Genomic DNA, 24,271 nt, shown 5'->3' with positions numbered 1-24,271 from the left:
AGAACAACGGATCGTCCAATGAATTGGTGGATTCTTGAGCGGTCTGCAACATTGTCCCCTTCTCCTCCTTTCGGAAAGCGGTTTGTGTGTTGGACCGAATGAACACCCTGCACCCTTTGGGAAAAAGAAGGAAGAGACCGCCTGCCTGGAACCTAGTTCAGCTACTAATCCTTCCCTGCTTTGAGAATGTTTTGATAATTTAAGCTGGATCGGATCACTTAAGCCAGCTACTTATCCTTCCCAGCGTATTAGAAGTTTACAATAGAACGGACTGGCCAACCATAGGTACTCCACATCAATATGGAGACAAAAGTAGGGATCCTGTCCGTCCGCTGTGAAGAGGCCCGGAGAGATCTCTTTTGATAGTAATAATAACAATAACACATAAATCTTCAATGATATAGTTATTAAAACTGAAAACTAGATAATTTTACCAGCTGAATTTCATAGGATAAAAGCTCATCTTTCATCCTATTAAATTTCTTCTCGCTATATCAAAAAAAATTAATGATATAATATGAAATTTATTAACATAAAAACTCTTCATAAAACCGAACGAAACTAGCCTAAGGCCATTCTCAATGTAGATGTCATGTGAGTTTCATTCTCATTAAATAACATGCCACATAGTCAAAAATAATAAATGACACGTAATTTAAGAAGAAAGAAAAAAATAGAGTTTTCATGATGATGAAACTTGATGTACACAGTTACCAAAGATACATGAAACTACAATAAAACTCCATTGAACAACTTCTGTTGGTCACATGACACTACTATGTAATTCAGGATTAAGCGAGGCACTTAAAAAAGTGCTCAGAGGCGGGTAGGGCGGCGGCCCGCCTCTGTTAATACATTATTAATATCAATCAACGATTAGATGCGATAGCTTATCTATAAAATTGTGCAATGAAGTTATGCATTGATATGACACTCTCGGTTATTATGTGATGAAACTTTGCATTAAGATTGGCCTAAGAGTATGTATAATAAAGAGTTTATTAGCCCATCCATGTCAGCAACAATCCTACATGGATAGAGAGAAATGAGGTGAGAGAGTGCCACAAGCTCTTATGTAAGAGACACCTCCAGCAAGAGAAACAAGACACAATAGTCGATTTTGGAGCCTAACCCATCTTTTGCGCACGCATCTCATGAGTTTTTATTTATTTTTGTATGTAAAATTTTAATGTTCCTACCCCACAAGAGACAATCTAAAAGATAGGTGTAGGAATATTATATTTTTACATAAAAAATAAACAAAAGCTCAAAAGATGCGTGCGCAAGAGATAGGTTAGGCTCTAAAATCAACTCTTGTGCTTTGTTTCTCGTGCTGAAACGTCTTTTACCGAAGAACTCGTGATATTCTCTCACTTCATTTCTCTCGTCCATCCTTAGAGCAACTCCATCAGACCCTCTATCAAACCCCCTACCCCAACTTTGAAGGGTGAAATAAAAAAAATAACTCCAGCAGGCCCTCTACTTGAGTCCCTAAACTAGGTAGGCCTCCAAATCTCCCCCTCCACCCCTAGGCTTAGGGGGTCTCTAGGGAGCCCTCCATCCGTGTGCCCCACTCACCAGCCCCACTAGACTTAGATGAGGGCTCAAATATGAGGGCTTCTGCTGGAGTTGGATGTATTATTTAGATGGTACGAGATGAGAACTAGCCTCCAGAAGCTATATGAGAGCTGTGATTTGGGACTATTGCTGGAGATACTCGCTCTAAGCATAAACCTCCCAAAACCGCCATTTCCACTGCCCGGGGCCCACCCGTCAGTGTTCGCCGCTCCACCTCGTTCCGTCGGTCCTCCGACACGAATCCGAAACTCCCGTGCCGGTGCCGGCGTTGCAAATTCCTTGCTTCCGTTGCCGGCCATCCGAATTCCCAGCAAACCCTCCATCCCTCCCTCCCCGCCAAAAAGCATCGCCATCCCATCTCCCGAAAGCCAAAGCGGCGGCCAAAGCCACAAAGCGAAAAAGCGCGCTCCACACTCAGCAGCAGCACCACCACCACCACTGCCGCCCGCCTCTAGCCCTCCTCCTCCTCCTCTTAAGACGGAGATGCCTTGCCCCGCTCCCCTCCCTTCCCCACCACGCTTCTTCCTCCCTTGCTCCGCGGCGGTCACTCAGCCGCGCCAGCACAAGCACCTCCGCCACCCCGCGCCACCACCACCACCACCACCAGCAGCAGGGGATGGCGGGCGCCGGCCCGTCGGGGCCGGTGCGGTCCGGGTCGGGGCGGCAGCGGACGATGGGGCGCGCGCCCACGCGCGCCTTCACCATGCGCCTCGACGGCTTCTCCGGGGAGGACGGCGTCGATATAGGGGAGGAGAGCGAGCTCGTGCCCTCGTCGCTCGCGCCAATCGTGCCCATCCTCCGCGCCGCCAACGAGATCGAGGAGGAGAACCCGCGCGTCGCCTACCTATGTACGTGCTCGCACGCAGCTCCTTTCAAATTTGAACCACTCAGTTGCTGCGATGCGTATTGGTTGTTAAGGGTAGCCCGCACATATGCGCGTTATCCTGACGCTTATTTCAACTGAACAACGGAAAAGACATTCATCCCCATATTATTCTTTTAGTGCACCGTCTTCAGTTACGGGAACCTGAATATAATGTAGTTTTCTTGTTCGTCCTTGCTCTCTGAACGAAGGTCGTTTTACTGCATTCGAGAAGGCTCACACTATGGATCCAAACTCAAGTGGACGCGGAGTTCGGCAATTCAAAACGTACCTTTTGCATAGGCTTGAAAAGGTATCCTTATGCTTGATGCTTGTCGCTTAATCAGTCCATGCCAGCTACGATTAACAGAATGTTGCATTAGCTTTTTGTACACTGCTCAGTTTCTGGACCCTAGTGCGGACACCAAACAGCCAAACACATGTTTATATATTCTTGTTCTATTTTTTTAAGACAGCCGCTTACTGGTTCAGGCAGGAACAAATTAATTTCTGTCAGTTTGTTAGATAACTTTGTGTCAAGGGTTCGTAATTCTCCTAATGTAACAGAATACTCTGAAATAAGGGGTATTGGATTCAACAATCAGTGTGAATTGTCCATCCCTCAACAGTAAAATGCCTCATTATGTCAACTACTCTCCCTGCCATGCAAACCAAAAATAGCAATACATGTGGTGTGTTCATGTTTGGCAGGATGAACACGAGACAAAGCGCAGGCTTGCTGGAACTGATGCAAGGGAGATACAAAAGTTCTATGAGCATTACTGTAAAAAATATCTGGAGGACGATCATGAAAAGAGGAAACCGTAAGGGTGACCATTGTTGAGCTGTATTAGCAACCTTTCAAATTATCATACTTCACTACATTAACTTTTTTTTTGTTGAGTGGTTCAGGGAGGAGATGGCTAGGTACTATCAGATTGCGTCTGTCCTATATGATGTTTTAAAAACCGTGACACCTGGCAAACAACACGCCGAGGTTCTGTATCCAATCATTACTTTACCTTACAACTTGTTACTTCATCTCCGTCACATTTCATGTAATAACATTACTATAACCTTTTTCTTTTCAGTATGATAAGTATGCTAAAGGGGTTGAAAAAGAGAAAGCTTCTTTCTCACAGTACAACATTTTACCCCTTAATATTTCTGTTCCAAGACAACCAATAATGGAAATTCCCGAGGTCACATACCTTAAATTTTATTTAGTTTGCTTTGAAACTACCACATCTAGTATGAATTTCACGCACTGTGCAAAATGCAGATCAAAGCAGCAGTGCGACTTCTTCGTCACATGGATGGTCTTCCAATGCCAAGGATTGAAGTACCACAAAGCTCTGATGGAAAAACAGTGCCTGACGAAATGGACAGACCTATGGTCCATGATTTGCTTGATTGGCTTTGGCAAACATTTGGATTTCAGGTGCCACAAAATGAATACCAAATGCATTTCCATTTCTTGACTGTACTTTCTTGCTTTATCGAATTCAAATTGTGCACTTCTGATTTGGAAATTCCAGACTTTCTATATTTTTAAAATGTTAAGGATGAAGTTACAGACATAAACTTGTAAATATTATTGGTTTTGATCTGTGATCTATTTGTTTATGCGAGATGTCTTTTTTGTGTAAATATGGGTTTTTAATTGGCGTTCAGTCATTGTTATTACTGTATCACACATGAAGCTAGTTGAAAGTTTGACTTTATGTTTGTTAGCTGCATCTAAATCTCATAATTTGTCAAGTCAATCATGCTAGTTACATATTTTTAGGATTTCTTATTTAGGGAGATATATTCTTTTTGGAGGTAAATCATCAATATATATGTATGGATGAGAATGTAGTTCTTGTGAATTATGAAACAAGAAGCAAAGAAATTACTCTCTCTCGCTTTATCTGAACAAGGCAAACCTTGACAGCAGCATTCCCCTGCAGATTAAATGGCAAGTGCCTACCTTAGTCCTCCAACCCGTGCCCAGCCTTTGCCATTCCAATATTTAGGTGCATTTACACCTAGCACTTTGATTGAAGTGTTGCATATTGCAGATTCGCTAAAGTTGGGCATATAAAGTGCAAAGTAGCTATTGTTAGTTGACATACCCCTGCTATCTTGTGATTTGGTAAATCCTGGGACTAGGAAAATTTCATGGCTAGGCCACAGTATTTTAGACATTGTCTGGTGTATCAATATCTGCATATTAATGCAACTGACTTTGGCAATAAATACAACTTGCCTGCACCAATTCCTGAAACTTGGTATGCATAATAATATAAATAAAAGGAATGTGACTCGATTCCATTTATTTGACCTTTACCTGTAGTTTATCATCCCATGAGGCCAAAGTATAGACTTCTATCATGTATATTCATGGATATTTTGTTTTGTATGTTGCACTAGTTATGAAGTAATATAGTGTCATTTGATTTTGGTCTAGCCTCCTAGGAACTAAGATTTACTTTGAATGCATCCTACATTATGTGCTTCGTGTTGATAAACATGTCTTTTTAATGTTATGTTATGTTCTGTTTCATGGTTGTAGAAAGGCAATGTTGAGAATCAAAAGGAGCATTTGATTTTGCTGCTTGCAAACATTGACATGAGACAACGGGGTAATGCCCACCAGAGTGAAAGTCACGTTCATATGGTAAAAAATTGTTTCAATCTTCTTATTTCAGTTATATTGAATCAATCCAACTTCTTAGGGGCTCTTTTGCATATACTTGATCCCTTGCAGATACGTAATAGCACAGTGATAGACTTGATGGACAAGATTTTTCAGAATTACAACTCTTGGTGTCGATATTTGCATTTGGAGTCAAACATTAGGTCAGTATGTATCAGTTTTATGTGCTTCTTTTTCTTGAAATCCCATACCTCTAACTAAGAGAGATCTTATAAATCCCAGAATCCCAAGGGATGCCTCCACACAACAGCCAGAGCTTCTTTACATAGGGCTGTATTTACTGATCTGGGGTGAAGCTTCAAATGTTCGCTTTATGCCTGAATGCCTTTGCTATATCTTCCACCACGTAAGTGGCAACATAATTCTAATTTTTTTTTGGCCATTCTTCATATTAGAGTTGTGATCTTACTTCACTAGCTGTTTCTTCTTTGATAATACCATTGGAAATTTAGCTTGTCCAAATCCTTTTTATGTGTCAAGTTAATGCAAAAATCTTCTTTGATATATTTCATTAGCCTTTTCTTCTTGGATGTACATAAATTTCAAAAAATACTGACATGCAGTGCTAGTGTCTGAAGTTGTTTCTATCAGTCATCTTCTCTGTTACACGTATGGATTTTTGCAATATCCATGCGAAAAGGGAAACAGAGTGTTGAGACAGAGCATAATAGTTCGTCCTGTCCCCTAAGGCAGAGACATGTTAATAAGATATTGTTCCAGGCAGTAATTTGTCACCTTATGTAAAACTGACATTGATGCTATGGCTTTTGTTATTTAGGAACCATGTAAGCATCTAGGGAACATCAGGTCTATCAATATAACAAGGCATTATGTGGATCTGTTTGTGTATGCAACACTTGAACTGAATAAAGATTAGCTTAAACTTCAAGAAAAATGTGTAAGAATGAAGTATACAGAACAAGTTTCAGTCAGCTGTGTCTAGTACCTTGAAAATAATGAAAGAGCAATTTTTTTACCTTTTTTTCATCAAGCACTCGTCTTCAAATTGTAAAAATGAAACAGCACAACAATGTTCTTGTCCTCATAAATGGCCTAGGGGCCAATGCCATTGTTCATGTCTTAACACATACTAATTCATTAATAATTTGTTTGCCCTGAATTCATGAGGTAGATGGCAAGAGATTTACATGACATAATATCTGATAGAAGAGAAGGATTATTTGACCCACCATTCCAGCGAGAGGGGAGTGATGATGCGTTTCTGCAACTAGTAATTCAACCCATCTACAGTGTTATGCAGAAGGTATTTGCTTATTGGTTTTTGTTAATGTGTATGTGCACATGCCTACATCGTACATCCTAATGGAATGAGTTGCAGTTGTTAATAATCCTGTCTATTACTTATCAGGAGAAATTTGGTTTTATAGCGTCAAAATAACACAGTTTTGAAAAAATAACCAAAAATTTCGGTTCACTTTGATAGCATCAAAGGTTGGCACAGTTCAGTTTTATAGCATTCCGTGCAGGATTCTGATGCTACTAAAGTGATAAATACCTTTCAGTATTATTTCTGTAAAGCTAAATTCACTTACCTTTTATAATGTTGTTTGATTTTTTGAATTTTCAACTGATGTAAAAGGAAGCTGCAAGGAGCAAACGTGGTACAGTGAGCCACTCAAAGTGGAGAAACTATGATGACTTGAACGAATACTTTTGGTATTTCCTTCACTTCTTTTTTTGAAATGTTGGTAATTCCTTTTCCATAGTGCATTTATTGTTGGTGTATATTGAGCCCATGTATAGAGACCCATCTAGAGGCCCATGTATAGGAACTATATATCCCACCCTTCTAGGGTTTGGAGGAATAGAGACAATTATTCTCTCCTACATGGTATCATTTGCCTAGATCCTATCCTCCTTCTCCAGCCGCCGCCGCCGCCTCCATGGCTGGCCGGCCGCCGGCGCCGCCGGCCTTCCCTTCCCTCTCCTCCTTCCCTCCTTTCTCCCCTGCTTCTGGATCTGGCGTCGCAGCTTCTGGCGCCGCCGGGCTGGCCCTTGGCGACTCTCCTCCGGCCACCCCGGCCGCCCTTGCTGCCCCAGCCGCCGCCGCCGCCCTGCCCTGGCGCGCCTCTGGCACCGCCGGGCCGGCCCCTGGTGCTGCGGGCGCGGGACCTTGGGGCCCTGCTCCTGCTGCTCCATGGCCTCTGCTCCAGGGCGCGCCGCCACCTTCCCTGCTTCAAGGCAGTCGCCCCAGATGCAGTCGCCGCCGACCCTGGATCTCTCGCCCCCTGGGGGGGTGCGCCGCCGCTGCCCAGGCCCAGGGCGCGGGCCCTGTCCCTGCCCCTGGCGCTGCGCTGGCCGCCAACCCTGGGGCGCCGTCGCCCCGGTTGGTCCTAGCGCGGGCGCGAGCGCCCAAGACGTGGCCGCGCTATCCTTCCGTCCCTCGACCCTCGTGGTCCCTGCGCCTCCCGCGATCTTCAAGGCCCCCACCCCTGCAACTCCCGCGGACGCCCCGTGGCCCCTGCGCCTAGCGCGGGCACGGCCGGCGCCGCTGCCGCGGACCCTGCCGCTGCGGCCTGGCGTGCCCTGCGACGCGAGCTCGACGCGCTTGCTGCTATCGAGCAAACCGCTGCGGTTTGCTGCACGAGTCCAGAGTTTACGGATGCCGCGGCTGCCCCGCCCGCGACCTCCCCTGCTCTGGGGGTACCGTGGCTGCCCCCGCGTCCGGTGGCGGTCGAGCGCCCGCCCGCGACCTCCCCTGCTCTGGGAACCGGCGTCCCTCGCGGCGCCGTCGCGCACGCCGTGAACGACGCGCAGGCCGCCGTCACGCCCGCCGCGCCCGCCGCGCAGGCCGCGCGGGCCGCCGCCTCCCTCGCCGCCGCGCGGGCCGCGCAGGCCGTCGCGCCTGCTGCGCACGCCGCGCAGGCCGCGCGGGCCGCTGCCTCCCTCACAGGCCGTCGCGCCCAGGGACCCCTCGCAGGCCGTCGCGCCCAGGGACCCCGCGCGGGCCTCCCTCGCCGCCGCACGTGACGCGCAGGCCGCCGCCCCTGGCGCGTGGCTGCCCTAGGGCGCCGCCGCCGCCCCGGCCACTGGATCCATCTTCCCCGGGGCCCCTGGCGCCGCCCTTACTGCCAGACTTCCCGTGTACGAGCCCGCGCTCGCGACGGCCGCGGTGCCCGCACCCCTGCACGCGCCCGACCCCCTCCTTGGTGCTTTTCTCACCGGCCAGACCGGGGGTGGGGGAGGCCGAGGGCGTCGGCGGCGGAGGGGACGTGGTGGTGGTGCTCGGGGCACTCCGGATCCCACTCCTGCTACTGGTACTGGAGGTATGCCCTGGCCATCCTTCAGCGCCCCATGGCCAGGGCGCATCCCGATGTGGCCGATTCAGGGTCAGGGGGGCCCTCGTCCTCAGCCCCAGCCGGCGGCCATGCTGGCCGCTGCTGCTCCCCTGTTCGCACTGTTTTGGACCCCGCCCGCTCCACCCAGCCAGCAACCGACCTGGTCTGGGGGGTGGGACCAGGCCGCACTGGCGCAGTCCTTCAGCGCCACGGGGCGGACGCTGCCGGTCAGCACCGAGTGGATCGCCGACTCGGGTGCCTCCTTCCACACCACCCCACATGCCGGTATCTTCTCTTCTGTCCGACCCCTACATCCCTCTTGTCCTTCTTCCATCATGGTTGGTGACGGGTCTTGCTTCCTGTCACCGCCGTGGGTTCTGCTCCTGACTCTTTTCGTCTTCCCAATATCTTTGTGGTTCCTCAGATGGTTCATAACCTTCTTTTCATTCGTCAGTTTACAGCTGACAATTCTTGTTCCATCGAGTTTGATTCTTCTGGCCTCACTGTAAAGGATTCGGCCTCCCGGCGTCCGCTACTCCGGTGTGACAGCACGAGGCCCCTTTACACCCTTCGCCTTTCTTCTTCCGCTGCATCACTCTCGCCTTCTTCTTTCCCCTAGCCATCTTGGTCTGCCGCTTTTGCTGTGACGCCGTCTTCCACCACCTGGCACCGCCGTCTTGGTCACCCTGGCCGCGACGTTCTGGCTTAGCTCAGTCGTAGTACCGATGTCCCTGGTGCTAGGGCTCTTGCTGTGCCCCTCTGCCATGTGTGCCAGCTCGGTCGTCATGTTCGGCTCCCTTTTTCTTCTTCTTCTTCTTCGCATGCGACGCATGCCTTTGATCTTGTTCACTGTGACCTGTGGACCTCTCCTGTACTCAATCTTTCTCCTGTAATCAATTCATTCTTTCTAGTGCCACATACCTTCCTTCATGGTATCATATCACGAGTCTGGGTGATCCGCCCGACTCTCCTTCCGCTGCCCTAGGTGCGCCGCCAGGTCGCACCCCCTCTGCGCCATCGCCAGGCTGCACACCCTGTGCGCCTGCCCTAGGCTGCAATCCCATGGTCGACGCCACGGCTGCCTCGACGCCCTCCGTCACGGAGATCGCCGCCATCGCCGATGCCACACGCGTCGCTGCAAAGCGCGCTGAAGATGAAGCCCTCGCCGCCTCCCGCGCTGCTGCCTTCTGGCGCGCCCAGGAAGCTGAGGCCGAGGCAGCCCTCGCTTCCAAGGGAGACGACGCTGATGCCCGTGCACGCGCTGCCCTGGAGCGCGCGCGCAAGGAGCGCAAAGCCCTCCTTGCGCCTTCCGCCGCCACCGATGCCGCTGGAGTCTCCGCCGCCGACGTCCGCCAAGCCATGCTTCTTCATGATGCCGCTGCAGTTCTCAATCTGTACGCTCAGGCTGTCGCCGTCACCAACTACGGAGCCTCATCCCCTCCGTCCTTGACTCCCAACTCCGACAGCTGCACCTGGTGGCGCGACAACTTTCTGCTCGTCGTCGGCAAGTATTTGCCGCAGGATCATGTATGACGCCTTCCCAGAGCATCCCGATTGGCTGCGCATGAACTGCGTCGTCAAGCCTTGGATCATCGGGACCGTCTCCGCCGACATCGCCGACGCCGCCGTCTCCTGTGACGCCTCCGCCCGCGACGCCTAGCTCGCCATCGAGGAGCAGTTCCTCGGCCATCGGGAATCCCGCGCCATCTACCGCGACGCTGAATTCCGGAACTTCTGTCAAGGCAATGTCCGTGGCAGATTATTGCCATCAGTACAAGAAACTCGCCGAGCAGCTCGGTGACATGGGTGAGGTCATCACCAACCACACCCTCGTCATGAACCTTCTCCGCGGCCTCAACGAGAAGTACTCCTCCATTCGTCGTCACCTCCAGCACGCCCGGCCATTCCCCACCTATCAGGAGGTTCGTCGTGACCTTCTCTTGGAGGAACTGACCCTGTCTCACAGCTCCTCGATGCCGGCGTCCGCCCTCATCGAGAAGCCCCCTGCCCCGGCCCCTTCATAAATATCTACTCATCAGAAACAGCAATTAATTATTCAGAGCCACCATTGGTATGGTAGAAAATGGCGCAAATGGTTGAGTCTCTCCACTTATTTCCAGGAGGTCCTGGGTTTGAATAAGCCTCCTTGCAAAATAAGCAAGAGTTGGCTGCCTAGAAATTTCCTTTCCCAAACCATTGGTATGCCCTATAATTTATTTTTCTGTAACATACATGATAGCTGTGTGTCATTTCATTAATAGAAGAAGAAAAAGAAATGTTAGGTTTCAGGCATCCTAACCACCTACATTACTCATATATCAATTGGGCCCAAACTACCAAAAGAGAAGGATCGTATCCAGCTAAAAGTGCATGGCCACACAGATCATTCATTCTGCATTTACTGGCCACACAGATCATTCATTCTGCATTTACTGATCTCATTTGGGTTTGGTGAAGCTCATTTTGAAAGTTTCATTGCAATCATGAGCTAGATAGGTGCAGCAGATACTACTGCTATGACCATAATCAACCCCCGCAGACCTGTTCATGAGAAGCCTTCCATCCCGGTAGATAATCAGCTATTTCATCAATAAGGACTCCCACGGCTTGCTTGTGAGAGTTTCCGGGTCAATGGGGTCGAAGAACAGGGTTGAGAAACGGGGTATGGTCCTTGTGAGAGGGTTTTACAAGGTGGGGACGAAAATGACCCCGCATTTCCGGGACGGGATCAACGTTTCCGGGTCGAGGAACGGTACCTTCGACCCCAATTTTTGTGACTACGCCTTTGTTGTTCTATCCCCCATAATGAAGTTTGAGATAAATACAAGCAAACCCTTTCTCTCGCGGGTCATGTTCTTAGGCGTTTACAAGATCTTTTTGACATCTAATAGGAGTGAATGATTGGCATTTATAGAAAGTTAGTTTTTACGATGGAGGCAATCCCAATGAGATGCAGTAGTTCCTTGGTGATGACCAGATCTGTGGCCAATGGACAAAGGAAGAGAATCATGTCATCTGCATAAATTGAGACCCAGTGTTTCAGTCTCATGCTGATAATACTGGTAAGTTACCAGCTTTGTCTGCCCGGTTTTCTAGCAGGTTTAGAACATTCTTCACCTGAATAAAAAGCATTGGCGAGAGCAGGTCACCGTGCCAAATACCTCTTCTATTATTAATCTCTTCACCTAGTTCACCATTAACAGATACTCAAGTGGGGGAAGTTGAAAATACGGAGAAAAGTACGTTCTTCCACCCTATCATTGATAAGGCATATATACGAAAATACTGGACTAGATGCTCCATTTTCATAAGAGCCTTGTGTTTTATTGAAACACATCAAAGAAATTGGGACATATAATATGGAAAGGAGGGCTCATTATAGAACAACAACAAGATAGCCTTTTGTCCCAAAAAAGTTGGTGTAGGCTAGAGATGAAACCCAAAAGAAACCGGGATAAGAGAAACGCAAAAAAGAAAGACAAAATGTAGAGATAGGGGTAAACAGAAATGGAAACAAAGGTCATGGTTCAGGCATGTTGATTGCTAGTCTCCAAGCGCTCCTATCCATAGCTAATTCCTTGGAGATATTCCACTCCTTAAGGTCTCTCTTAACCGACTCGCCACATCAGTTTAGGTTGACCTCTACCTCTCTTTACATTATCGACCCACTTTAGAACCCCACTACGCACCGGCACCTCAGGAGGTCTCCCTTGGACATGTCCAAACCATCTCAGCCGATATTGAATCAATTTCTCCTCAATTGGTGGCACCCCAACCCTATCTCGAATATCTTCGTTCCGGACTCTATTCCTTCTTGTGTACCCACAAAACCAGTGCAACATACGCATCTCTGTTACACTCAATTGCTGGATATGTTGCTTTCCCTTTTGTAAAGTTTTGGAAAAAAAAAAGCAAACAAACTTTGGTTCTTTCCCTTTTGTGATGAGCCTCCACATTTTCAGGTCGAGAAAATGCTTCAAAAAACTTGGATGGCCAATGGATACAACAGCTGACTTTTTCGCAGAGCCTACCAGAACTAAGAATGAAACAGAGGTTATTCATTCATTCATTCATTGCATTTATTCAGATTTTTGTTTAATATTCACTGGTAGTAGTTTGGCATGGAAATGATTGGTGAATTCTGTTTTCAACACATGATTTAAATTTAACATTGGGTTCAAGAAATATAATCTACATTCCACACATCGTCAACTCTCTAACCATTAAATGGTTGGTCCCATGTTGAGTTTAGGGAAGGCTAGTGGCTTCTAAATTTTTGACTCTGTATTGATTCATTCCACAAAGCTGAAATTCATGTGTTCATAATAATCTGGTCCAAAATATTTTTACATGAGTTATGCTAGTAGTTAAATGCATTGTTTGGTTTAGCTTATGAACGGTAGCAAGTAAGCATCTCTATGGATTATATCTAATATTCACTCGAAGTATTGGATCAATAATACAGAAGTTTCTAAACAGAAAATTTCACTATGGACTAGTTGCATCATATGAATACCGGTAGTATGGATCCCCTCACTTGTCTTGTTATGGACCAACTTCTTGCAGAGGGTAAGTGCGGAATGAATAGAGAGATGGATTTGATTGGTTAGCAACATGAAGACAAGCAGCCTGCAGTATAGGAAGCATAGATGGATACAGATGGGAAGGGAAACATAAGGGGCCTCTGTGATTTAACCTTTGCTTAATTGATCACAATGGTTTCCATAGAGATAGGGCCTAGCAACCTTAACTAAATAATGGATGCAAATCTAATCATATCTAGCCTTATCTCAAATAATTGACTTAAGGCCTGGAAAGACAATAAATATAATAACAGTAATTAATTAAAACTAAAAATTTGCTGGGTATAGTCCTCTAGGGCTCGCAGCCATTGCATTTCTCCCCTCACAAGACAGCTCACCCTTGAGTTATGCTTCAAGTAATGATGTGTCCATTCAGGCACCTCGCATGAGCCCTGGCTAGCCTCATGGCTAGTTGGCTACCTGCGAGTTCTGTGGATTTTGCAACTTCACGTTGATGCAATTGTGTATGCCAGTTTGGCCCTGAACATCCTACTTTCTTTTCTAGGACAGACTGATCAGCTCACTTGTTTCCTAGTGATATGGACCACCTGACAAAATCATCACAATATTAGTATTTGATTATGAATCACAAATATTTTTGAAAGGATACCATATCAAGTGATTTATATGCCTAGTTTTGATTATTTGATTCCTTGTATTTCAAACGAATCAAATGCCATGCAAAACAGCACACTTTGTAATAATAAGTCCCTTCTTTGGCGTTGTTGTAGCTTCACGCTGTCTGATGTCATATAGCAATGCTTCTTACTGGTGGTATAAACTCCTCAAAGTATGTGTAACTTAGATGGGGGCAAAGAGAAACATAGCTGAATCGAGCTGGGTGGGAGAAGATACGCTTATGAGAAACCAACAAAGACATTATTAGACCGCTCAGAAATGGAATGTACCTAGGGAACCCTATTGATCAGATCAGAGACTGAACCTAGTGATCTTTCTCCTGCTGGCAAGCATTGGAAGGAACTAGATAAGGGTGGGTTGCATTAACTTTGCCTTTGCAAATAAGTCAAGCTAATCAGGTAGTCTTTTAGCTTGATTAGTGGCACATTTCGGCACGAAGTGCTGGCTTTCTTAGATTAGTTTGAAATTAATTGTTCATGAGTTCATATGCATGTTGCTGAAGGAAATTTGACCAGGTTAAGTATACCTTGTATTACGATGGAACTAACTTAGATGTTTGTGCAGCAACATGATCATGCGATCCGCAGACGAAGGGCGTCAAAAACAAATTTTGTTGAAGTGCGTACATTTTTGCACCTATTCAGAAGTTTTGATCGTATGTGGGCCTTCTTTATATTGTCTTTCCAGGTATAAATGGTGGCCTTTGTCCCAGCACAAAAGATTGTACATTTTCTAGTGTGTGCCACATAATGTGTTTCTTTTGTTTCAGGCAATGGTAATTATTGCCTGGAGCCCTTCTGGATTACTTTCTTCTATATTTGAAGCAGATGTTTTCAGAAATGTATCAACAATCTTCATAACGGCAGCGTTCCTGAACTTCCTTCAGGGTAAAAAATTACTTTGGGACTCATCGGCGTTCTACATTTGCATTACTTCTGGTGCTGCTCCAGCCCTTGTTTCAAAAACAACAAAATTTCTGAATTTGGTCTTCTAAACCTTTTCAGCCATGCTAGAGATAATTCTCAACTGGAAGGCTTGGAAGAGCCTGGAGTGCTCGCAAAGGATACGATGTCTCCTGAAATTTGTTGTAGCCATTGCCTGGTTGATAATTCTTCCAATAACATACACAAGCTCCGTTCAAAATCCCACAGGCCTTGTGAAGTTCTTCAGCAGCTGGATCCGAAATGTGCAGAGTGAATCCATTTATAATTATGCTGTTGCCCTTTACATGCTACCAAACATCTTCAGTGCTCTGTTTTTCATATTTCTACCAATTCGAGGAATCTTAGAGCGCTCAAATTCTCGTGTAATTAGGTTTCTTTTGTGGTGGACTCAGGTAAGGTTTTATATTTAACTAGATTTATGTACATTAAGTTATTAGCAGAATTGTTTGTAAATAACTTCTCACATATTTTCTTTTCTAATCAGCCAAAGTTATATGTTGCCCGCGGCATGTATGAAGACACTTGCTCACTTCTTAAGTAAGAGTTGCATTTTCTTGTCACTTATTCTTTCCATCTTATCATCTCTATCAGATACTAATTATTGTGTATAAAACCAGGTACACGACCTTCTGGATTCTATTGCTTATATGCAAGCTCGCCTTCAGTTTTTATGTTGAGGTTGGTATGAAAATGTTATCTTTTAGTACTCTTGGTAGCATGTTGCTTACAATATCTTGGCATTAAAATCACAAAGATAGTAACTTTAACTTTGTCGTATTAAATGTCCTTTGCCATTAGACTACATTGCTAGTTTGCTACACTTCGACAGTTTTCTACAAAATCTTAATTCTTTATTCTCTTTTTTACTTAAGAGACTTATTAATTATGTTTACCCTAGAGCATGCAAGTATTACTGAAAATTTCAATGCCCATTCACCATTGGCAGATTTCTCCTCTAGTTGAGCCTACCAGGATAATCATGTCACTGGAAAGGCCGCCTTATGAATGGCATGAGTTCTTCCCAAATTGTAAGATATTCGTTTTTGATATTGTAGTATAATTATATGTAATTCCTATGCATAATGTTTATAACATTGACAAGATGCTTAATTTTCACAGTGCAGCATAATTTAGGAGTTGTGACTACTGTATGGGCTCCAATTGTCATGGTATGTACATTATGAGGTTTTGTGGTAGCTTTTTTTTTAAAAAAAAATCGCCCTACATTAAATTTTCATACAGGTATACTTCATGGACACACAAATATGGTATGCCATTTTCTCCACAATATGTGGTGGAGTAAATGGTGCCTTCAGCCGCTTGGGTGAGGTTGGTAGCTGGAGATTACGTGTACCCTTTGAGTGCTGGCATTCTATAATTACTGATTTTAGTATTTGCAAATTATTTACCATTAAGATCCGAACCCTTGGGATGTTAAGATCAAGATTCGAGGCGATTCCACGAGCATTTGGCAAAAAACTTGTACCCTATCATGGCAGTCACTTCAAACGAGAAGAGGTCTGGTTGTGCTAAATTTTTTGTACCCATCTTTTTTACACCATTGTTTTAAACTTTTAATAATTTAATAGTGGATTTAATGAACTTTTTCCACCAGGAGGACAAGACCCCACCTGATAAATTTGCTGACATATGGAATGCATTTATTAATTCTTTGCGGGAAGAGGACTTACTAAGCAATAGGTCATGATTGGTGTTAAACTTTTCTTTATTTTATATAGACTTGTGCCACACCATAAAATGATGTCTCCTTTGTTTCACAGGGAGAAAAATCTATTGATTGTTCCATCATCTGGTGGTGATACAAGTGTTTTCCAGTGGCCTCCTTTCCTTCTCGCAAGTAAGGTAAACATATTATGCACTACTGAAATGCTATATAACCGTGTGGCAATCCTATTCTGCTCATTACTAAGGTATTTTTTTATTTAGATTCCAATTGCACTTGACATGGCAAAGAGTGTCAAGAAAAAGGATGAAGAATTGATGAAGAGGATAAAGCAGGATCCTTATACTGAATATGCTGTAATAGAATGCTATGAGACATTATTGGATATCCTTTACAGCATTATAGTAGAACCAAGTGATAAGAAGTAAGCCATCTTTTCTTTGTTCCCCTGAGCTGATGTTTTGCTGTATAATTTGTGGCCAACTAGTTTAGTTGATATTGCATTGCACTGTGGCTACAGAGTTGTTGATAGAATACGTGAAAGCATTAAAGATAGTATGGAACATAAATCACTCGTGAGAGAATTCCGATTGGATGAGCTTCCTCAGCTAAGTGCTAAGTTTGATAAGCTGCTAAATCTAATGGTACCACTATACTAGTAACCCCTACCTTTTTCTTTTTTTAAAAATAAATATCTTTTCTGCACCACATGCTCTTTTTACATTTCCAAAAAATTGGTTTGTTCCATTTGCAGAAGGATTATGATGAGAATGATCCTGTAAAGAAAAATACGCAGATTGCCAATCTGTTGCAAGATATAATGGAAATTATCACGCAGGATATTATGAAAAATGGACAAGGGTAAGATGTATGTTGAAATGGGCAGATTCATTCATAGATAATATCTGATTGCTTTCTCTCTCTCTCTCTCTCTCTCTCTCTCTCTCTCTCTCTCTCGTGAATCTTGCAGTATCTTGAAGGATGAAGGCCAGAAAGAGAAACAACTATTTGCAAATTTAAATCTGGACTCATTGAAGCATGTTGCTTGGAGAGAGAAGGTTCCTTTCAAGAAATCTGTTTCTGTTGTTACACTTTTTAGCAATATTGTTTACATATTTTGGAGCAGTATATTATGTGGTGACATTTTGTGTTAACAGTGTATTAGGCTTCAATTGTTGTTGACAACAAAGGAATCTGCTATATATGTACCAACAAACTTGGAAGCTCGGCGTAGGATCACCTTTTTTGCAAACTCACTTTTTATGAAAATGCCAAGGGCACCACCTGTTCGTAGCATGATGTCCTTCAGGTGGTCAACCTAGCTCGCTCACCCTATCTCTTTTGCTGCATCAATTTGTGTTGGCACCATTTCACGGCTCTTCACCTTCTTGGCACTCAGTTTGAAACTGTTTTCTGAAGTCAAGAATGGCTTTCACATTAGCATATTTTTGTCAAACAATGCCTTGACATGAGCATTTGATTATAAGTTTTTATTTATGATAGTTTTTAGTTGACTTTCTGATTTTGCATCAGTGTTTTAACTCCATACTTCAAAGAGGAGGTGCTCTTTTCCCCGGAAGATCTTCATAAAAAGAATGAGGATGGTATATCAATACTGTTCTATCTACGGAAAATATATCCAGGTATTTTGCAGATTCTAGACCTGAAACTGATATAACTATTTCTGCTGTCAGAAAATGACTCACTATGACTCTTGTATCTCCATAGATGAATTTAGGAACTTCCTTCAGCGGATAGATTTTAAACCGAAGGATGAAGAAGAACTTAAAGAAAGGATGGAGGACATCTGTCATTGGGCATCTTATAGGGGTCAAACGCTCACCAGAACAGGTAAAATCATTGTGCGATCCTGTGGCTTCTCAACTTATAACATTTTCTCTAACTGTTTGCCTTTGCTAGTTAGAGGAATGATGTACTACAGGAAGGCACTTGAAATTCAATGCCTTCAAGATACAAAAGATCCTGGTAAAACTAATGTGTCTATCTTTATTTTTTTCCAATCTTTGTCTACCTTTATATGTTTTCATTCCACGTTGGTTTTTGCAGCTAAATTTGGCCGAGACAGATCAATAGAATCCTATCAAGAGTTGCAGTCTGATAGTAAAATGGCACAAGCTATTGCTGATATCAAATTCACCTATGTTGTCTCATGTCAAGTCTATGGCATGCAAAAGACGTCCAAGGATCAAAAGGACAAAAGCTGCTATCTGAATATCCTCGATCTCATGATAACGTACAGAAGTTAAATGCCCTATAATTACATAGTAAGCGTGCTCCAACCGATCTGACTTGTAAATTACACAGGAACCCATCACTACGTGTTGCTTACATTGATGAGGTAGAAGCTCCAACTGGAAATGGGACAACTGAGAAGACATATTATTCTGTTCTTGTCAAAGGTGGTGAAAAGTATGATGAGGTACTTGTCGAGTAGAATTGGGAGATTTCACTTACCTCTGCATAGCACATGAAGTTATACAGTGATATAGAAAAGTTGACTCTGTCATATCAATAATGCTTTCTTAAGGTTACACTCCTACAAAAGCATCTTTTACTAAATCTGCACTTCTATCTGAAGTTTATATTGTGTCATATTTGTAATAAGTAATTTATTGTGCACTGATTTATGCAACTAAATGCTCAGGTTTAGCAACATCCTGTTATTTTTTGTGTACATATGATTAAATCTTATTCCGTTCTCATGCTGGTGCTGTAAATTTTGCTTTAGGAAATTTACCGCATAAAGCTTCCCGGTAAACCAACAGATATTGGAGAGGGTAAACCTGAAAACCAAAATCACGCCATAATCTTCACTAGGGGAGAAGCACTACAGGCCATTGATATGAATCAGGTTTAGTTTTGAACTCCAATTCTACACATTGTTTTGAAGTGTGCATTACTCATTTTACTTTACTCATAGGATAATTATATTGAAGAGGCATTTAAAATCAGAAATGTGCTGGCGGAGTTTGAGAGTAGAAAGTATGGGAAGAGGAAACCCACCATATTAGGCTTACGTGAGCACATATTTACTGGAAGGTATGCTTACCTAAATATTTGCTTAATTATGCCTTGTTCATGCCATATGTACCCAAATTATGTATTGCTAATAACATTGATGTGTTTCTGTAATAGTGTTTCATCATTGGCTTGGTTTATGTCCAATCAAGAGACCAGTTTTGTCACTATTGGGCAAAGAGTTCTGGCAAATCCTCTCAAGTATGAAAATCTATCTCTAATTTCATGTTGATATATGTTAAGTGTATGGGTATGGGTATGTGTGAACTGTATAGCTATAACTATCTGGAGTATACAGGACACACAAATCTGACCTATTTGACCCATATGGCCCATGCCTCTTGTGTTTCAGAGGATATGCAAGCGGTATAGGTCATATGGGTCAAATGGGCCAGATAGCCATAGCAGTACACAAATATCATTAACAATATATATTGCATAATTGTTTTCTTTGAATGAAAATTTATTCAAATTGACCATGGTCATTTTTCCCATGGTCAATTTGTATCTTGGCCAAACCATGTTGATGAGGAGCCATTATTTGTATTTCCGGTTTTGTATGAGGTATACCACAAATTTATGAAGACCTGTCCCATTTTTCCCTTAAGTGAGAACTCACATTTAGATGTTGATTAGACCATTTGTATCTCATGAGGTTTGACATTTGGAAGGATAAATTAAACGCCTAAATACAATTTAAAAGAGGCCCAAGAATAGGTACTGTTGTTGGAGATAGGATACTAGTTTTATTACAAGTTGGAGATGGGAGTAAATAAAGATGAAGTCTTAAGAGTTAAGAGTCCCAAATTCGGATCAGATATGACTGTAGCACTATAAATAATGGTGTAGGGTCCAATTTAATAAAAATATTTGCTCAAAATTTAAGCTGCAACACATCCTGAATTCCCATACTGTCTTTAACATTTGTCAATGTGGCCAATAGCCATTGGCCTAAAAGGCTATTGCCAGTCCAGTCTGGAGGGAGGAAGTTGGATAGAAGTAAGCTGCTGTACTGATGTCAGCTCAGCCCTTAGAACTAAGGATGCAAGTGGGTACCCAATGGTGTTATTTGGGTCAGCTAATTAATTACGATGGCATGCCACTCTAGTTCATTTCTTCTCCCAAATTATTTACGTATAATGCCATTCTATTTCATGTTATCAAGTTTTTTGGGTCGACCCATTGACCCAAAAATTATCAAACTTGCATCCCTACTTAGAACCGTTGTCTTGCTATTTCAACCTGTTTTTTTTTAAAAAAAATTTAGGATCGTTCTTTCAATCTGTTGATTTGGTGGGTGCGAAACAAAGGAGGGTACAGGATAGCATGGAACTGTTTTGGGGTTCCAGTCTACTAAAATTGCAGAGAGAGTTGGATCTAGTTTCTAGAGATAAGAAGAGGGGATTGTGTGTTTGCAGCAGTGGAGAAACTTGCTGGAAGATGATAGTACAAACATAATTGACAGAGTTTCAAGATGAAACTGGAAATCACTAAGAGTTAATATTTCTTTCTGTGCTTTTGTATAATAACTGGTTTGATATTTTTGATGTTTGCCGATGTGTGTGCAAAGTGCGTGTTTTCTTCCCGTCATGTTATTGCTCTCTTATGTTACAAGGCTTTGTGTCTTTGTTGTTCATTGTTGCTTGAAAATAGGGTTCGGTTTCATTATGGCCACCCAGATATTTTTGATAGACTCTTCCATATCACCAGAGGAGGGATAAGTAAAGCTTCAAAGACTATAAATCTGAGTGAAGATATCTTTTCAGGTACCTGCATCCTCCATAAACAACTTGCACTTGTCCCTTAACTTGTCAGCACTAACATAACTTGATATTTTTAGGTTTTAATTCAACAATGAGAGGAGGAAATGTTACACATCATGAATACATGCAAGTTGGTAAGGGGCGTGATGTGGGGATGAATCAGATTTCTAGCTTCGAAGCTAAGGTGGCCAATGGCAATGGTGAACAAACATTGAGCCGTGACATCTATCGGCTGGGACGCAGATTTGACTTCTACAGAATGCTGTCTTTCTATTTCACTACAGTTGGGTTTTATTTCAGTAGCATGGTAAGAAACTACAACAATAACTGAAGATCTCTAGAAACTTATGGTCAATGATTACACTATAAATATCTTCCTCGTGCGCAAAAGGTAGCAAGAGCTTTACTGGATCTTTAAACTACAGAATTTCTTTGCAAAACTTAATGGAGAAAAGGAAATATTATTTTGAGTTACTTTAGCCACTTGAATATGTATCCAGAGTTACAAGTGGAGATAATCTGACCTTATATCATTTGTTTCCTCATCACTAGTATGCTCAATTTGTCAAGCAGACCTATTTGGATAGTCTTTCATTCTAACAATTGTTCAAATTGGTTCCTTTGAGTATTTCTTCTATTACCAACAAACGTAGAGTGTGTTTTGGTGTCCTTATACTCAAAATCGAAGTTCTGTGACTGAGATAGTGTAAGCTTGGTATCTAAATGTTGTGTTCCACCCTGCATGTTTTATGAAACTGATCCATTGTTCCTTGTTTCAGGTTACTGTTCTTACTGTCTATATATTTTTGTATGGGAGGCTCTATCTTGTTATGAGTGGTCTGGAAAAATCCATCCTAATGGATCCACGAAATCAGCAGAATGTCAAGGCTCTTGAAAATGCACTGGCTTCACAGTCTATTTTCCAGCTAGGTTTGCTGCTTGTCCTCCCTATGGTCATGGAAGTTGGCTTGGAGAAAGGGTTCCGCACAGCATTAGGAGAGTTTGTAATCATGCAGCTTCAACTGGCCTCTGTGTTCTTCACATTCCAGCTTGGCACCAAAACCCACTACTATGGGAGAACAATACTCCATGGTGGTGCAAAATACATACCTACAGGCCGTGGATTTGTTGTGTATCATGCTAAGTTTGCTGAAAATTACCGCATGTACTCCCGTAGCCACTTTGTTAAAGGATTGGAACTGTTGATACTTTTGGTTGTATATCTAGTCTATGGAACATCCTATCGCAGCTCGAACCTATATCTATTTGTTACTTGCTCAATATGGTTCCTCGTTGCTTCATGGCTCTTTGCGCCGTTTATCTTCAATCCATCATGCTTTGAGTGGCAGAAGACGGTTGATGACTGGACTGATTGGAGGAAGTGGATGGGCAACCGAGGGGGTATCGGCATGTCTGTGGAACAAAGCTGGGAAGCTTGGTGGATAAGTGAGCAGGATCACCTCAGGAAGACTAGCATCCGAGCCCTTTTGTTGGAAATTATCCTTTCACTTCGCTTTTTGATCTACCAGTATGGCATTGTCTACCATCTGAACATAGCAGTAGCACGTCACAACAGAAGCATTATGGTAACTTGTCTAACACAATCTGCTTTCTTTCTTTTTTATAATCTGTAGATTCCCCAGGTATTCTAACATCATGTCATTTTTCCTTTATAGGTATATGCAGTGTCATGGGTGGTTATGCTCCTTGTTCTAGTAGTCCTGAAGGTAAGACCGTGGCCCTTCATTTTCCTAGCTACCTTCTACGCTTAACAGTTTTACTGACCATATGTTCTTCCTTTCATAGATGGTTTCAATTGGACGGCAGAAATTTGGAACAGATTTGCAGCTTATGTTCCGAATTCTCAAGGGTCTTCTCTTCCTTGGCTTTGTATCTGTGATGGCGGTCCTGTTTGTTGTCTTAAGCCTTACTATTTCTGATGTCTTTGCTAGTATCCTTGGGTTCTTGCCTACTGGATGGTGCATTCTTCTGGTGAGTGAAACCCTTCATTTATCAAATAGATTGATACTTCAAGCTTTTCATGTATGAAACTATTCAAAAGCTTAATCTAACATTCTGACCTGCGCACGAATGGATCAAAATAAAAGAAAAAGAAAAAAACAAACTGGCCATGCTTGAACTATCTGTTAGGGAATTATAATTAGAATAAAACTATTCCCAAACGTGATGAGTGCATTGAGGATACAGGCAAGGCTATGCAAAATAAATTGATGGCACAATGAGTTGAGAGAATCATAAAAGATGCAGCTTATCAGAATGCACATTGATCCGCAACAAGTTAGGCAGTTGTGTCATTCTAAAAGTACCAAGATTTCTTGTAACAGCAAATTTCGCCCTGATAGGCTCATGTCATCTTTCTCACTCTCACCAAATTATTTTTATGATTTCTCACTCGCAGATTGGGCAAGCATGTTCACCATTGCTTAGGAGGACCGTGCTGTGGGACTCCATCATGGAGCTCGGGAGGTCATACGAAAACATAATGGGTCTCATCCTCTTTCTACCCATAGGCTTCCTGTCGTGGTTTCCCTTCGTATCTGAGTTCCAGACGCGGCTGCTGTTCAACCAGGCCTTCAGCCGGGGCCTCCAGATATCAAGGATCCTTGCCGGTCAGAAGGATATCGGCGAGTTCGAATGATCAGTTCCGTTCCTCTCACGAACTAGCTTGGACAGCAAAGCAAGGCACCTGTTCCAAGTTCGTTTCCATGGATTTCCTTGCAGTGATCAATTTTCGACGTGTTTAGTGTACTTTCATCAGGTTTACTACATTACTACATTAGAAATACTTGGAGCTACTAGTTTATATATTAGAATTATCACTATATATTTTGCCTTTGTATAGTGACATATAGTTGTAATTAGAATTGAAAATAGGAATGGAACACCTAGTGGTAAATGGGCACGAGGACTTCTGAACACACTAATGAAATAGTCGGATCAAAGCTACTCAGGATTCTTGTAGAATATTTACATTTGATAACTTTTAAATTTTTATCGACATCATGCCCTAGATCATTGATCACCTTTTCAAAATTGATTATTGTAAGGTCAAACATGTTTTGGCTTGTTCTACTATGCAATATTTGGCATGGTTGACATTTGCTGTTTGTTGAAAGCCACACCTACATATGCGTGAGTTTTGACTGGTGAAGTTACCA

General features: G+C 43.2%; 1 protein-coding gene across 2 annotated transcripts; it reads left to right on the top strand.

The window, feature by feature from the left end:
* Positions 1-1,903: 1,903 nt before the first annotated feature.
* Positions 1,904-24,146, top strand: LOC120673462 (callose synthase 7-like). 2 transcript variants are annotated; one of them, XM_039954299.1, is made up of 42 exons: positions 1,904-2,426; positions 2,653-2,753; positions 3,152-3,264; positions 3,353-3,437; positions 3,532-3,642; positions 3,723-3,881; positions 4,998-5,102; positions 5,193-5,284; positions 5,364-5,487; positions 6,274-6,405; positions 6,742-6,818; positions 12,403-12,493; positions 14,227-14,349; positions 14,432-14,549; positions 14,667-14,998; positions 15,091-15,143; positions 15,224-15,284; positions 15,553-15,634; positions 15,726-15,775; positions 15,849-15,935; positions 16,023-16,124; positions 16,222-16,307; positions 16,388-16,469; positions 16,554-16,714; positions 16,811-16,934; positions 17,045-17,151; positions 17,261-17,348; positions 17,448-17,599; positions 17,824-17,933; positions 18,019-18,141; positions 18,211-18,276; positions 18,358-18,544; positions 18,616-18,730; positions 19,040-19,162; positions 19,232-19,350; positions 19,447-19,530; positions 20,983-21,095; positions 21,170-21,399; positions 21,872-22,678; positions 22,769-22,819; positions 22,899-23,084; positions 23,512-24,135. In XM_039954299.1, exons 1-42 carry the CDS (start codon positions 2,195-2,197, stop codon positions 23,749-23,751), a joined length of 5,784 nt encoding a protein of 1,927 aa, XP_039810233.1. In that variant the 5' UTR covers positions 1,904-2,194; the 3' UTR covers positions 23,752-24,135. The 2 variants fall into 2 exon arrangements, with proteins under 2 accessions (XP_039810233.1, XP_039810232.1); XM_039954298.1 differs by having other exon boundaries at positions 2,086-2,426; positions 18,211-18,544; positions 23,512-24,146.
* Positions 24,147-24,271: the final 125 nt, after the last annotated feature.

This window comes from Panicum virgatum, chromosome 5N (assembly GCF_016808335.1).
Source record: "Panicum virgatum strain AP13 chromosome 5N, P.virgatum_v5, whole genome shotgun sequence".
NCBI classification, from domain to species: domain Eukaryota; kingdom Viridiplantae; phylum Streptophyta; class Magnoliopsida; order Poales; family Poaceae; genus Panicum; species Panicum virgatum.
This window is presented reverse-complemented; position numbering and strand designations above follow the sequence as displayed.